At 39.4% G+C, this 17,049-nt stretch overlaps 1 protein-coding gene across 1 annotated transcript in view; it reads right to left on the reverse strand.

Annotated features, from left to right (window-relative positions):
• The window catches only part of LRRC1 (leucine rich repeat containing 1), a gene marked incomplete at its 5' end in the record, with an annotated part of 40,068 nt that overhangs the window by 9,428 nt on the left and 13,591 nt on the right, over window positions 1-17,049 (reverse strand). Inside the window, 6 exons of the mRNA XM_009864382.1 lie at window positions 4,199-4,282; window positions 5,249-5,367; window positions 8,532-8,676; window positions 10,415-10,489; window positions 11,240-11,303; window positions 12,862-12,918. Coding sequence (XP_009862684.1) covers window positions 4,199-4,282; window positions 5,249-5,367; window positions 8,532-8,676; window positions 10,415-10,489; window positions 11,240-11,303; window positions 12,862-12,918 — 544 coding nt within the window. The remainder of the gene's footprint in view (window positions 1-4,198; window positions 4,283-5,248; window positions 5,368-8,531; window positions 8,677-10,414; window positions 10,490-11,239; window positions 11,304-12,861; window positions 12,919-17,049) is intronic.

A 17,049-nucleotide genomic window follows, 5' to 3' on the forward strand; every position in this document is an offset into this window, starting at 1 on the left:
TGGAGAAGCAGTTACACTTGAATATACACAGAGAGGATGTCAGCTTGACTGCCAAAACTCCCATCTACATTCTGACCACAACCAGCACTGACCACTTCAGCCTCCTGCTTTTATGATGTCCACCTACTCACTGCTAGTCCATCGTAAACAGTCCTCCAGAACTGCAAGTCCTATCACTTCCCTGCTGATGTTTCTGGAGATGTCTCTTTTCTACTGCAGACAGACTGTTTTTTTGACACCTGCATCAGTTGTGTATTTTGATCACCTGACTTTTACTGTGCTTCTGCCCTTGGATTTTTCTTGCTGACGACATCTTTGCAGCTTTCCAGAGGTAAACTCAAGAAGAGTGTGCAGATTCCTCCCTCTCTTCCTATTTAGACCTCTCCCAAAAACTCCCATTTGCTCCCTGTCTTGAGCCCAGCTGTCAGTAACAGTTCTTCAACACTACAGACCAAATTTCACTAATTAAGATGGCACATCCTCATATTGTTGGTGCTCTAGAAGACAAATTAAAGGTGGGAAACTTAGAAGACCTTCAAGTTCTGTTAGTTGAATAACACGTTTTGATCTCAGCATCTGTTAACTGCTCAAAAGCTATGAATCAATTCTGTCCTCCTTTACCTGATAGCATCTTTCACACAGATATAAGGAATGCAAAAAAAAAAATGACACTGTGACAAATACTACAATGATTATACTTTAGCATGTGACTAATTAAAGTCCAGTGACATATCTCTCAACTCTCAGTACAGCTGTTAGCATCAAGAACTCTCACTAGGTTTATACAACTTTGATAAATACACTGAGTATTTAAACAGTTCCTATTGTGTTGTAAAATCTTTTCTGCGGTGGCAAAACCAGATAAAATAGAGTAATTCATTAAATGCAAGGACAGAATACATTTAAAGGTGGAAGAAACAGCCCAATTGACTATTATTAGCTATTTCTAACTTTAAAGTGGCTAGGAAAATCTTAAGCAAACTCAATCCAACACCCTCTCCACCACTGATGAGTAGTATGGGAGGAGCACAGCAAGAGAGCTTCTCTGCCCTCTGACTCAAGACAAGTTTTTCTACATTTTTGCTTCGTGCCTTTTTTCCCTTTGAGACACACAAACACATACTTTTACACAAATGAGGGAAGGGATGGGACATCGGAAGTTAAAACCAGAAACAACAAAGCAGCTCTGGAGGAAAAAAAAGCAAAAAGAAAAGGCAAAAAAAGAAAAGTAGCATCATTGCCAAAAAACCCTGCAGTTTCACCTACTGTAGTAGTTATTCTCACAATATACCTCACAGCCAGGAAGGACACATTACAGCCTTCTGCAGGTTGCAGAAACTCATTAATAAAAGCACATTAACTGGAAAACATTCCAAGGAGGTTATTTATGCAAGTGCCAAAATCAACACACCAGTTTCACCAGCGTTCCAGTGCCAGGGTGGGATTTCAATACCAAAGAGTCACCAGGCAGGTCTTTCAAGTTTAAGGGGAAAAACATTTGTAACTACAAACAGGTTTAGACATTCTCAGTTCTTGCCAAAGATTGTTTCGCCACTCAGTTCAGTGAGAGAGGGATCGAGCTGCAAGATACTAAAGATGAAATCTGTCAGTGACTCAAGTCTTGGTCAAAAATTCAGCTTTGACGGAGTATTTGCATACAAGCTCCTCGATAATCCCAAGTCAAGAAAACGTAAACCAAAAGGCAGAGCCTGGTTTTACAACTGTGCATTGAAACAATCTGCCAGTGTAATGGTTTGACAGGCTGACTCAAAATCCTGTCCTAGTAAATGGCTAAAGAACCAAACCCATAAACCTGAAAAAAAACCCCACACCACCACAGAAAGGCTACAACTCATAGACAATCTCACCAGGTAATATTACAGTAGGCACATGATTCCTGCCACTACATCTATAGAAGCTCTCTCCGCTACAAGAGTAATTCTGGAGGGAAGGACAATATCACAGAGTCATAAAATGTTTGAGGACAGAAGGGACCTTTAAAGGCCATCTAGTCCAATCCCCCTGCAATGAGCAGAGATGAGAGCCCCATCCAACCTCACCTTGAATGTTGCCAGGGATGAGGTTTCTACCACCTCTCTAGTTAACCTGTTCCAGTGTTTCACCACCCTCCCTGTAAAGAATTTTAAGTAGATAACATATGTGTTACATGTACTCTTCTGCCCAGCAGAGCCCCATTTTTTTCTGTACGCAGGTTACCAGATTACATCTTTGTTCCTCGTGAACAGAAACCAGTAAAGGCCTGTCCCACACCCATTTCTTATAAGGAAGAGGACGACAAATGCACAGCTGTTCTAGCACTCAGTAAGGTAAAGAAAGAACATGAGAAAGTGGGAAGGAAAAGAGGGGAAGATATCGAGCAAGAACATCCACAGTGCATGCTCTGTTTCTGCATCTGCCTCTTCTTCTGTGAAGGGTAACTAGTGTACAAGTACTAACACTGATTGATGTGCAAAGGTCTGAGACCTCAGTCTTCACCACACTATCTCAGGAAACAAGCAACACACAGCCATCAGGGATGTTGAAAATGACTGCACAGAAACTTGTGCCTGGCTTTTAAATTATTAATTAGTCAGTTTCAGATAAAAATAAATGGAAAAGACAGGATCCTTTCTCACTCTCAAGCAGAACTTTCCAATAGACACATTTTTGAGTTTTCCTTAAGTGCCCTACCAATGCATTTTACTTTTTTTTTTTTTCCAAGTCAGTAATGATGAGAAGAAAACTGGTGATGGAACCTTTCATCATGACATCAAATTGTTCCTCCCTGTCATCCAAAGGTGTGGAATTGGATGGTAGAATTGGTATCTTGACCATTATCAGCATCCCCTAAAGCTGCTCCTGTGGATGCTTCACATAACAGCAAATGGTATTTGTTACACCTAAGCACTCTTTATGCAGAACACTTTTCTTTTAGAGCTACAAAACATGACTCTTCACCGAATTCCTCTGAATTTTAACCAGAAAACTACAGAAAGGTTCACTTCTAGTTTAAAGCAAAAGGCTACTGGTTAAGAAGAATACTACATAAAGAAAATGCAGCTCCAGGAACAGATGAAACACGAGCAAAGAACAGTATATTTCTTTGGTTTTGAAACTAGCATTTCAGCATTGCTAGAAGGCAACTTAAAAATTTGAGGGAAAAGTGTTTTATTGCACAGCCTAAGCACAAGGAATTGAAACTGAAACTTGAAAAATCAAAACTGGAAAGTCTCATTAGCTAGATGCTAAGTTCTGCAATACATGGATATTAACAGTATTTTTGAGATAAACCATCGCATTGGTTGTTTATGCTTTCTATTTGTTATCATTACCATCTTGCAATTTAAATCCACCAATCTAGAGATTGGATATAATCCTCCAGTTTGAAAAGGACTGACCACCTTTAAAATTACAAAATAAAAGATTTTTTTTTAATTCACCAAGCAAAATGTACCTTCATGAAACATTCTGGATATCTTACATTAAACATAATTACCAAGTGTTTGTTCTAATGAAAAAGTTACGTCGGTATAGAGATCTCCACCAAAAAAGAAAAATACGTATTTCAAAGAAGTGGATGCCAACGACTGTTCAGCCTTCTCTCATCTGCTCCTGTCCCTGCTCCTTCCAAGCCCCACTGCTCGCCCTCATGACCATGAACATAATTAAAGAAAGTGCTTATGCTCTTCATAAGCCTTTAAGGTTCAATCTGGAAATAAATTGTTTGAAAATCTTACACATGAAAAACTGAGAGCAATTCTGCTTAAAGGCAGAGTAGACACACAATTCTGTATGAATCTCAAGAACAGATAGTTCAGGACACCTGTGTAATCCATTAATTTAAATTCTTTGCAAATGCATGCAAAGTTTTCTGCTGAATGAATTCAAGATCAAAATCACCAGCAGATCCCAACTCAGAAACACAATTTTTCCAAGGTATGCCCTCTGCAATTTTCTTTTCAAAACCAGCAGCACCTCTGCAGAGGAGGCACTGTCCTTCATTTTGCACTTCCAAGCCACCACATAAACAGAGCTGCTGTTCAGATTTATGTTGTCCAGATCTAATGGGCAAGTTTCCATTTGTGATTGGTTTGGAAAGAATACCCAGTGGATCAAAGCTGCCAGCCAATTCCTACAGGCATTTGAAATCAAGAGTTTTCTGTTTCATATCTGCAAGAGTTAATTTCACAAAACTTACCTCTTTGGGTAAAGATGTTAATTTGTTTCTATCAGCATTTAAATTGTTCAGCTTCTTTAGTTTTCCGATGCTCTTTGGCAACGACTGTACCAACAAAAACAAAATAGTGTGCAAACAGAATCTGTAAATTCACAGAGTCAGAACAAAATTTTTCTCACTTTAAAAATTAATTGATAGGCTGATCCATTTTCAAAACTGGAGTGTGCTTAAGCCCCAGGCCTTCCAAAGGACATCTAAGGTTTTATCTTGCAGAAGAAATGTTCAGAAATGTCAATTTCTAATACAAACTCACTCATGAGTTATCTCCATGCTAAAATGATAGATGCACAACAGCTTTGCACAGAAGCATGCATACAGAATTTCTGTATTATCTAACTTTAGGCTCCCTAAATGGCTAACTGAGAGGAAAGCTTCTAACGTGGGTGCTGGAGAGGTATCTTTTCAACAGGCTTAAGCTCCTAACTCTACCAAGCACCAACCTAACTTAAGAAATGCTCAAATCTAGATTTTTACGAACACTCTGTCAGCATGCTGTGAGGGGAGTTTCAAAATAATGGAGGGAAATACATAATGGAAGGAACACTGAGATTTGATTTTTTTTAATTGACCACAAATCATATTCAATACCTGGCTAGAGTTGATCAACAGATAAAGGAACAGTACAACAGCAACTCTGCAGTGCTCAGGGGCTTCAAGACAGTTCCAGCAAGTCTGATCCAGATAATGCATAACAACACAGCACAGCACAAGCTCCTCATTAAAAACACCACAAAGCAAATGAAATCCGCACTCCAGGTGCTTCAGTTCCCTTACTGATCATGAAAGATTCAAGAGTGAATATGCAATTACTTAAGTCTTTGGAAGGAAGGATTCTTATTGCACGCAACTTGATCTTGGGCATTCATTTAATAGGTTAGAAATGAGATGCATTTAAAGGAAACTCACTACTTAGCAGTAGTAACAGTGAGTAACCTTGTGAGCTAAGTGATTCAGCACTTAGCAGCAGGTCTTATTACCACCAGCCACTTGAGTAGTTCTGACCACGCTTACCTGCAGCTGGTTTTCTGTTAGAACTAGTTCAGTAAGGCTTTCACACTCTCCAATTGAATCCGTTAGTTGAATAAGTTTGTTCTGATCAACCTTCAAAATGGAGAGCCTCTTCAATTTTCCTAAACAGAAAGAACAACACATTTGTTTAGCTGAGTATCCTCTGATACCAAGTTTAATTACAGAGAACCATTCTGTCACAAAACTTCCAGAAATCATCTAACAAATTGGGATTTTGAGGGGGATGAAAAAAGAATTCAAGCACTGCTTCCCTTGGCATTTGCACTATTTTTGAAGGCTTATAACATCACTGAATTCATATTCAATATAAATATTCATACACAATATTTAAGAATATTAAATTGTATTAAAGTAGCAATTTGAATTGTATCTCCTGTGAATGCCAAGGATATGTTTACCCAGAGGTCTATAAATAGGCAAAAATGATCTTTTTTTCACTAAATTATACAATGTTTATTCATAAAGGAGTGTTCAGAAGACCACCTATGCCTACTCAGATATAGTAAGAAATGCGTGCATTGAAGTGACAGACCAAACTCAAACAGGATCAAGGTCTCCTTGTCCTAATATAGAACCCAGTTAGTCAGACATGAAACCCAAGTTCATTTTTCAGAATGGAAATCCAACTTCTTTGAAGGTCTTCTCTCCAGGAAGGACAAAATACCATTCCAGAGCAGAAATCTCACCTTGTTCCTCCCTGTGTAAGGAAGAAATCTTCTTCACAATGAGGGTGGTGAAACGCGAACAGGTTGCCCAGGGAGGTAGTAGAAGCCCCATCGCTGGAAACATTCAAGGTCAGGTTGGACACGGCTCTGAGTAACTTGATATAGTTGAAGACATCCCTGCTCACTGTAGGGAAGTTGGACTAGATGACCTTTAAAGGTCCCTTCCAACCCATGATTCTTTAATTCTGCTCCTTTGTATCAGAATTATCTTTGATGCAAAGCAGAGCTGATCCAGGCAGAATCCAAGACAAAGAATTCAGGAGACATCACTAGCTGACACCTCCCTGCCCATCCCCACACTGTCAAAAATAGCAGTAATAGGCTGGCACATCAAATCCACTGATGTTGCTAAATCACGAAGAGACAGCTGATATGTGGTAAGATAGTAACCTAAACAGAAACCCGAGGTTCATCAAGGAGAATTCATAGAATCATAGAATCATAGAATGGCCTAAGCTGGAAGGGACCTTAGAGATCATTTTAATCCAGCCTCCTTGCTGCCAGGGACGCCACCTCTTGACTAGATGAGGCAACACATGGGTTAATTGCAGAGCTCTGCATCTGCACAGAATAACCCTGCGCACCAGTGCAGGCTGGCAACTGACAGGCTGGACAAGAGCCCCATTGGAAAAGATTTCAAGCTCATAGTGGGCACCAGGGCTGAAGATGAACCAGCAGTGCATTCTCACCAGGCTGGACTACATTAGAAGAATTACAGCCAGCAGATCAATGGAAGTTACTATATTCCATCTACCTGGCACCAGTAAGGTCACATGATGTGCTCTTTCATGTCCTGTCCTGTCTTCTCCCACTGACTCTCCAATTCAGAGAGATGAGGTCAGGGGTCCAGCACAAAGCTATCAAGATGATGAAGGCACACCTCAGCTGAGGCTGAGAGAGCTGGCTTTGTTGACTCCAGCAAAGCAGCAGACAAGGAGGTATCTAGAAACAGCCCACAACTACTTGAAGAGCCTTTACAGAGCTAACAGAGCCAAACTGTTCTCTGCAGTGGCACGTGAGACAACGACGGCTACAAATCAAAGTGTGGGAGGGTCCCAGCCAGATATCAGAAACTTCCTTGCTGGGAGGTGGAGCAGCACTGACACAGGCTGCCTGGGGGCTGCTGGAGCCACCTCCATTAGGGGATCTTCAGAGACTTGGTGAGAGACAGCCACAGCCGACCAGACCCATTGGTGTTGGTGAAAGCCCTGCTTTGAGAGCTGTACAGATCCACCAATCCAACCAGTGATCAGCTGAGTTCCTCCCAGCAGCTTCCACAGAGACCAGCAAGGTTCAATTCAAGCACAATACCTGATTTTTCTCAATTTCACGTAAAACATTCCAAATGTTACACAAAAAGAATAAGTACTGTAACACTATCCAATTTTCCAAACACAAGTATCCACATAAGTAGCAAATTTTTTTTACTATATAACAAAATTACATCCAGAAAATGTTACAAGACTCACATCCAAACTGACCTGAAATGGCCTGGCCATTTGCAATCCCTTTCCCCTGCAAAATATCTCAGTTTAACAGGATTCTCAAGAAGCAGTAGCTCTTCTTGTTCACCAGCTGGCTGCGTGGGCTGTAGCCTTGCAAAAGACACAGCTCTGGCTATGATGTACAACAACTGTACTGGCGAGCTCGGCAGAGAGGGCTACTACAACTCTCTACCAAACACACAGTAGCCCACAGTAGTCACCTCGTTCTCTCTTAACTTCTGGAAAAACACTAATCTTTTCTTAGGCTTATATAGCATATAGAGGCAGCAGAAAGGTCTGTCAATTCTCTTCCACATTCCTGGCTAAACCTCATTCCGCTACACCTTTATTTTTTTAAAGAACTCCTGGCAAGTAGAAGGCACACTCCTGCAATGTGAAACCTTCCGGAAAAACAGCTGATGAGCTGTACAGAAACAATGCCTCATTGACTTCTCCATCACAGCTTCTGCAGGGTTAAAAGCAATTACCTTAAAAAAGGCACTGGTAATGCTTTGGAAAACATTCCTCAATTATTAAACCTGTTTTAAGGGGTCAGAGACAGAAAGGCTGTAGTTTGGATTCTCGAGGGTGAAGAGTAACGTGCTGAAGAACAGTTTTCCACTGGGTTTGGTACAGGATTAATCCCACTGTCCAGTTGAAGACAATTGCACAACCCCACTGAAAATGATATTTTTTGTAGTGATACTGTCAGTCAGTCTTATCGAGTGACCTATAGAATGTTACAATCTAGAATTTTACAATGTTAAAGAGTTATGATGGTGACACGGACACAGTAGGAACAGAGATGATACAGTAACTTTTTTTTTTGTTCGGGTAATTATCAAGCGAAGGCCAAAAAAGGATTATGAAGTAGTCATTATGCAGACAATTAAAATGCAAAATTAATAGAGTTATGCATTTCATATGAAGAAGAAAAAAATAGCTGAGAGAAGATAATCTCTTGTACAAAAACACTTCAAAAGACTTGAAAACAAATGACTTCCAATTTATGGTGGATTAAATGGTTCTGTGTGATAGCCTTCAGCTTGTACTTACCAATGCCATCAGGTAAGACCTGAAGTAAATTCTGAGAAACAAGCAAGTCTGTTAAAGAAGTCAGACCACTAATTTCTTCAGGAAGGCATTCCAATTTATTTTCAGAAACATCCAGACAAAGCAGGTTTTTCAAGTTTCCTACTTCCTGCAATACAAGACAAAAAAATTTAAGTCATGCCTAAACATGTAACAAAGCGATTTGAAAAACGTACCACGACAATCAAATTCCAGAGAGAAAAACAATTCTCTGTATGACCTCTAAATTGGCCATTCTTTCTATGACCTCTAAATGCAGAAAATAAGTAAATAGTTACATTTTACATATGATAAACCAACCAGGTGACTCAGTCTCCGTTTCTTATTCTAACTATTAAGACTGGCTTCAGTAGTCAGACAAGGTATGCTGAGCACACCCAGGCAAGCACCAGCCAAAACTGGAGTTTTCCTCAAGACTGCAAAGTTGTTTTTTCAGAACTACAGATTATCAACCTCCACCTAATTAAAGCCTGCCCCTCCCAATTAACCCTAGGCAAATTAGGCTTAGTTTCTCCTGGCTGATACAGCAACATGCCATGACATCTAGGGATTTCATATCTTCACATCTCCCAACTGCAATAAATGAAGAAATAGGAATTGCGAGTGTTGCTCTAGCAAGCATATTTGGACTACCAAGTTATACTGCCATCATCAATTATTAATGATTACTTGTTTTTTGTTTTTTTTTTACAATGAGAATCTGCCAATTAGCTTAAAAGTCTGACAGAGAGAAATACCTTTGTCCCCATTAGCCATCAGCACACCCTCCCATTCCCCATGTACCACCCCTACACATGCTCTAGAACAGTTCTTATTTTAGTCATCCAAACCAACCTTCAGAGAACAGAATGGCTAGGGTAAAAGTGCCCTTTACTTTTTCACATATGAAATTGTCATACAGTTGTAGCCTTGATCCTGGCTCACAAGATCAGTCCTTTTCCTTTGGAAATGTTTGCCTCTCAAGAGGATCTTTCATTAAATACATGCACATACCCTTTATCCCACAAGTTCATCTTTTGAATTTCAGTCAAAATACACAGTAGTGTCTGGCTTCAGTAAAAACAGCTGCAAAAGTCACATTTGGCCTTTTATGAATGATTATCAGTGTTTAACCACATCTACTTAAAAATATTATTAGTCCAAGCCAACAACAAAATCAACAAGTTACGTGGTTAAAAATGAGATCAGTACAGCAAATAACAGCAAACTCTATAAGAAACAAGAGAAAACGCGTTTTGACTTGGCTCTAAAGGAAAAAGAAGGAAAAGAAATCATCCCACATGTTATCACAGTTCCTAAGAAGGGGAATTTCAGAGTGCTCTAAGCTTCAAATGCTAAGGCCCCTCAGACCATGGCTGACGTCGGATGGGGGATTTGCCTGCATAAATCAAAATTTCTATTTATTGCAACGGTTTATTACTGTACTTCTCCCAATCACGCTATATGAATGGAAGAAAATGACTACAAAAATCCCGATGATTCATCCTCAAAGCTGTCAAAACTCCAGTTTAGATAGATACAAAAAGTGAGGGTTAACTCAGCCAACTACTGGCTTCCTGATCATTGGGCCAGGACAGTAAATAGAGGATGTGTCACCCTATAAATTGAACAATGTGCCTATTAGGAAACAATTCCGTTGTCAAAATGTTTAAAAGAAAATGTCTCACAACGTATGACATCATGTATAATCCTTTGCAGAGGAACTTAAGAGAAAACCCTTACACATTCAAAACCAAACCCAGGCAAAGTGAACTGAGAGAACTATTCGATACCTCCCTTTAGGTATGAATGAAAAGCTTGTCTTTTAAAAGCATCTTCAAAACAGTATCAGTAGAGCTCATCTTTACCTGAGGTATTTCAGCTAATTGGTTTCCATCCAACCAGAGGTCTTTAAGATTGAAAAGTGCACCAATTGTTTCTGGCTATAACACAAAAAGTAATAATGTTAAGTAACACAGGAGCTTCAAGCAAAACCCAAATAGTCACTCTATAATTACAGTCTGAGCAAACCAATCCTTACTCCAAGCACTGTTTAGAGGTGGCAGGGTTAAATGCAGTAAGAGTGACTGTAAGCATTTGGGAACTCCAGCATATAAATTAATTGCTGTAGCTTAACAAGCTACCATACTTTACCTGACATGCACTAACAAATCACATGCACACTACTGCAAATCCAATGTTTAACTGAGTCAGCTTAGGAGAGATGGCAGATATCTTTTGGGAGATCTGTCTGCCACAATGTCAGACACTACAGCTCTCAACAGTTTTCCTCGGTCCTCTCCCAAAGATGACTACTCCCACCCTGGAAATAGCTGAGCCTGTATCTGTGCTCAGCCCATCCAGCTCCCTACAGAAGCCCACATGATCATTGCAACTGCGAGTAGCGACGGAGTTTCTGCCCTTCCACTCCTTCTTCTTTCTGTATAAAAAGTCTGTGCAGTGCTCTGATTTTCCAGAGATCAGCTGCAGGTTTCTGGCTAATGTAACACGGTACTGAACAAGACTAAGCAGACACGGGAAGCACCAACTCACTGCAAAAATTCATCTGTACATATAAAAAGACTCTCTCCATGCATTTTTCTTTCTTCAATTTTGGGCATCCTACAAGCTGTTTAATCTAAATGATGCAGAAAACAAGACCTACGTGCACTCTCAGTGGCATATTCTCTTACCAAGTGATAAAGTTCATTGTTTCCTAAATCAAGTTCTTCTAGTCGCTGCAGCTGGGCAAGTGATCTGTGAGATGAGATAAGTGAAAACAAAACCACATCAGACCAGACCAACAGAAACCCCATGTATTTGAATGAGCTCATTTTGCTGAAACTCATATTTCAAACTACAATGTATTACAGACAGATTTATTTTACTGGGCATAAACTATTTGCAGTAATATCTTACTGGAAAAGTAACTTAGTTTGTCAGTATAACTGTATGCCCTTGAAACTTAAAACTTAGTACAAGCAGTCAAATCATTATTCTTTATTTTAACTATCAGTCCCTCAGTGTGGACAACACCACAAAGTTTAGTACAGTTGGTTAGATTTATTTTTAGGGGGAATTTACAGTTATGCAACTGGATAAAAATTCCCTGTAGTGATCACATGTAACAGTGTGACTCAAGACTCAATAAATCCATCATTTATCTTCTCAACCTGATCTATCCATTTCTGAAGTATTTCAGGTTGGATTTGAGGATGCAAACAGAGAGAAGCCCAAAAGGATGTAAAAGAAGTTCTCTGAATTTGAACAGACATAGAGGGCCACCCTTCCACTTCAAAAGCAGTCTGTAGTCTTTTGCTTACCTTAACCAAAGCTGCAGTAGTATAAAAGCCACTGAGACTCGTTAGGTACGTTACTGACAAAATTTTCCAGGACCAATAAAATTGTCAACAGTTGTGATAGCTTCATTCTGACATCGCATGGCAAAACCTAGCTAGCAATTTATGGCTTCTGGTCACTGATAGTGTCTTATGGCTCACAGCTACAAACAACCACAACTGAGGTACCGGGTAGATTGACAAGAAAAAAAGCAATTGGGGAAGAGTTTCTGATTAAAATAGGCTAGATCTATTACAGTAGCTATTAGACTACCTAAACAAGCAGCATAGGAGTCACCAAAACTCTTACAACAAACATCCAGGGAGTGAAGGAAGGAAACTCCTTCCCTAGAGAAAGCAGCTACTTTCAGGCAGCTGAAGAAGATTCCCAAAATAAAAGACAGATGATTATTCTTACAAAAGACTATCAATTCCTCTGCTGAAATAGACAGTGCAGAGACATCTAGAGACCTTTTTTCACCAAAAAAATCACAGTGGGTGAAGTCAGACTTCAGATAGCCTAGTTTGTCACTGAGGCTTTGATCTCCAGGTTTTGAAAGTTTTTTATTACTTAGCCCTAAACATGAATGCTTATTTAAATGCTCTGAACATCCAGAGTAGAAATCTCTGAGATCCTCTTACCCTATTTTCACAGTTACGAAATTTCAGCATGAGAACAACCCAAACCACCACTCCCACTGCTGATGCACTCATTCAATGTGAACAGGAAATGTTTGGTGCTGCTGCATTTTATATGGAGTATTTTTATAGAGCAAAACCAATCCACACGGACTCCAGGCTCCTGCTACTAACCAAGTACAACTAGAAGTAATGGATGTAGTTACATGTTAGGCGTTCCCGAAACAAAGCTGTATCTCACACATGTTGTCAATCTAGCTGTCATTCAGTTTTATACATTAGCAGATTCTAAGAATAGTAAGATTTTATGTTACTCAAGCACATGAAAAGTCACTTACTCAGGTAAATATGTCAGCAAATTTTCTCTAAGTTCCAGTGAAGCCAGGTTATAAAGACTATAAAAAAATACAAAAACAAAAGCCAAACACAATTTAATGTATTTTTTCTTATTATATTCTACATATTGCATACTTTCAGATAAAAGTGTCTGTTTACACAGTTTAAAACAAAATTGCTGCTGTTTTAATTGAACCAGACCATCATATAAAAGGCAGCATACAAAGACTGGGAAGTTTCTGCTTGTCTCTCTCAGTGATACCTTCAACACATTAAAGCTAGAAAGTAAAACAGATAAACCACAGATTTTAATTTGCTAAAAGGTCAGTAATTGGAAGTAACTGAACAGAGCATACACATATTAATTGCGTTTACTTACTTTCAGAATCTGGCATGGGCTACCAAAGTTACAGGGCATCAAGCAAACCCATCACTGTTCTAACAACTGCGTGCTCATTACTCTAAGTGACATTATGCGTCTAAGCAGCTCACTTACTTCATATCCCAGGCTTTTACTAACATCACCATAGCAACATTCAGATTTTTCCGGGGTTTATTTATGACCAAATGGAACACAAGGAGTCAGACATTATCCCAACACCATAATCTGCTCTAATCCTCTGGAGTCCCAGGGAAAAATAAAAACCAGATATGGTGATGCGAAATAAGCAGTTCCCTGCTACAGAATATGTTCTGCCCAGGTGTGCGGGGAAGAAGAGCAGTGTGCTAGGCCTTAAGTGAAATCTAGATTAAAAGAGGAATTTCACTAAATTTGAAACACATGTTAAATCTAAACTCAAAATGTTTTTGTTTGTACACCTTAGGGGGAAAATGGCATGCCCATGTACTCAGACCACATAAAACTGAAACATTTGTCTTCACTTCAAACAAATACCAACATGCTGAACTACAGGATCATTAGCCCCACTGATAACCCCCCAGCCGATAACCTAAATAAAACTGACGGAAAACCTTCATATTGCAACTCTAATACAGCTACGTAAGTAGAAGAAGCAACAAAACTGATATAATGAGCTATTAAAGGGGAAAGAACATTTTTCATTGATTGCCTTTGGAGGATGTCTGCAAATAAATCCTTATTTCAAGTACCCATTTCATACTGCATTGAGAAAACAGTGAGTGGAATTTCATGGGAGCTTTGATTATGGTCTCAGTAGTCCTCTACAGCTTTTAAAACAAGCACATTTTACGCAATGGGTTCTGTATTCCTCCGGAAGATAAACTGTTAAAGCATACCACACAGATGAAGATATTTTAGAAGAAGCCTATCACAAATTCGATTAAAAGATAAGTAGGAATAACTCAGCTACTGCCACTCAAAAACTACTCAGAAACACAGTAATAAGGAAGCCATCATTCCAATGACGCAAGAGAAAGCTCTCACACAAAAATTTTAACACTATGAAACACAAGTCAAGATTGGACACAGTATCCAGCATCCTCATGGAGACCAAACCAGTGCAGGGGGAGAGGGAAGGAGTAATGGAGAACCACTTCTCTCTGAGAGGAACATGGGTCTGCTCTTACTCATATTGCCACCCACAGACTGCCATTATATTTTTGTTTACAGGTTTTCTAGAAACCTATTCCAATCTCCCTTTGAATTTTGCACTTTCACTTCAAGCTCATATTAGGTGAGGACCATGATTCACTTTTATCACGAGAATACAAAAAGGATGTGCACACCACCAAGCTGCCTTGTAATCCTGTGTTTACAGATTACCCCCTCTCTACTTATCTCCCTCCCCATCACACTGAAGTGTCAATGAGTAAAATGGTGCAGTCTCTTAATTTGTCTTCTTACATCAGACACCACTTGCCTGTGGTTAAACAGAAATCTTTGTCAGCAAAACCATGTTCAAGAGCGAGAACTTGGGAACGACCATCTTAACCAGCCTCATCATACCATTAAACCAGTGAATCAGCTCAGGAAATTAATCCTGCTTAAAAATAACCCAGGAAAAAGTGTAACACACATTCCTAATCCAACACAGAATAAATCCCCTTAAACACCTGGGCCAGTAAAACTCGCAAGAAGGTGAGAAGGTAGAACAGAGACATCTGTACTGCCCAAGCCAGCAGCATTACAAGGACTCTCTGGATATCCTTGTGGATACCCACCAATGGCCATCTTTCCATCCAACCACATACATTATGTTTTGGAGACTGATGTTTGCAAATCACAGTCCCAAGCAAGGTTCTCTTCTTGTGGGAGTCAGCTACCTACAGGATTACATTTTCATCAATAATGACTCAGTTTTCCGGAGGAGAAATTCTTTATTCTGCGGCTATTCTGCTCCCCAGCACGCTCACAATACAACTCTACCCTGGAACAAAACAAAGACACTGCCCTCCATCCCTTCCATCTTACCCTCTCTACTTCTTCCAAGGTCTTGCATCCAAACCCAATGTAAGTAAGCTCCAATAGGAAAAATAAAGCTTCCCACCAAGTAATGTAAAGTAGAGACAAAGTCTATTAAGTTTATACCACCAAAGCTGCCTCTTCAGACTGAAATACTATGTTTAAGGAGGATCCATCTGAAAGAGAGGCCAGAAAATGACAGATTTTTGACTCATTACTGTTCAATTTTGACTAGTTACAGAAGCAGCTTTCAGCAAACCTATGTGCTGTGATTTAAAATGGGAAAATGTGACAGTTGTTATATAAAATAGAATCACATAAAAGGCATGCTGATGTAGTGAAGAACCAATTTCTGACACATTACAAAGAAGAGCTATAGCTCTTCCTTGAAATTACCAACATTTAATAATTCTCACCACAAAAGCTATCACACACACCTTAAACAATGAATATGTGTGTGAAATCACTGGGCACAAGGCAACAGGCAAACCAGGAGGAGGATGCAGTAACTGAAATAATTACAGAGTTTTCCATCTCAACATTTCAGGTGATTTCTTGTCTAAGGGTAGAATCAAGTTGAATTTAAACATACAATGTGGCTAAAAATGTCATTTTCAGTGCAAAGCAGATACATTTATTGAGTGCTGCACATAAAATAATGGCAGATATTGAGACTCGTCGTGTGAGCTGGGAGAATGGAAAGAAGAATGTGAAATCGATAGCTGAGAACAAAACTATGAGCAACAAAGTAGTACATAAATGCTGGAAGTGTCTTTCCTGAGCCTTCCTTTCAGGATTTGAGAGAGAAACTCACAGTCCAATATGGTCTACAGATAAGGAATGCTGCAAATACTCCTTCATATCAACCTCAGTAGTCTCCTCCAAAATAAAGGTAAGACTAGAACCAGCCACTAAGATTGGAACCAAAGCATGTTGCTGTTGTTCTTCCAAAGCAAGTCAGTCTTTCTTTGGATTAGTTACAAAGAGATTATCAGTAGCAACATGCCCTATAAAACAACCATTTCAAAAGCAGATGTGTCTCTGGACAATAGCAATTTACTGCAATAGATAAAACAACATCAACTGCAGTTAAATAAAAATTAAATAAATAAATAAATAAATAGGTAAAGACAGGCGTGTTCCCTATTTACCTTGGAAGAAATAACATTTTGAGTGTACTACATACATTCAATCATTAAATATACTCTGTCTTGTAAATTTATAAAATACAAATATGAATTATCCTAGTGCTTTACCTTTATCAGAGACAGCTGCATCATTCCCCTATTCAAGGGGACAGAACATCAGCTTTAAGAGCGACAACAGACTATATATCCCATTTTTATCCCAGTCCCTGCAACAAGATTGGGAGCACCCAAGCCCTTGGGGTACACCAGCAAAGGCTTCTGAGGAAAGCACTGGGAAGCACAGCAAGACATGTTTTTTCTTGTGAAACTGAAGTTAAAAATGCAAAGGTGGAAAGAGAAGTGTGGAAAAAGCCATGAGAAAATGAAGATAGATGATAAAAGGACTAATCCAAAAGCTAAAGGTGCTTAGTTGATAAGAAACAGACAACAGCTTTCTCTTATTTGAGTAATAAGTCACGCATCTTGACCTTATGCCAAGAACACCACTCCGCTGAGCCCGCAAGACAAGAAGTCAGGCTTTTGGAAACAAAGCAAAGTTAGAAGAAATGATGCCCTAAACATCTCCGTTTCTTCACCCTTTCCAACACATTTCAGCTGGTTAGGGGAACATAAAATCCCAGATGTAGTTTTTCCTCACATTTGTAAGACTCCAAAAAAGA

This window comes from Apaloderma vittatum, unplaced genomic scaffold, assembly GCF_000703405.1.
Source record: "Apaloderma vittatum isolate BGI_N311 unplaced genomic scaffold, ASM70340v1 scaffold2882, whole genome shotgun sequence".
NCBI classification, from domain to species: Eukaryota; Metazoa; Chordata; class Aves; order Trogoniformes; family Trogonidae; genus Apaloderma; species Apaloderma vittatum.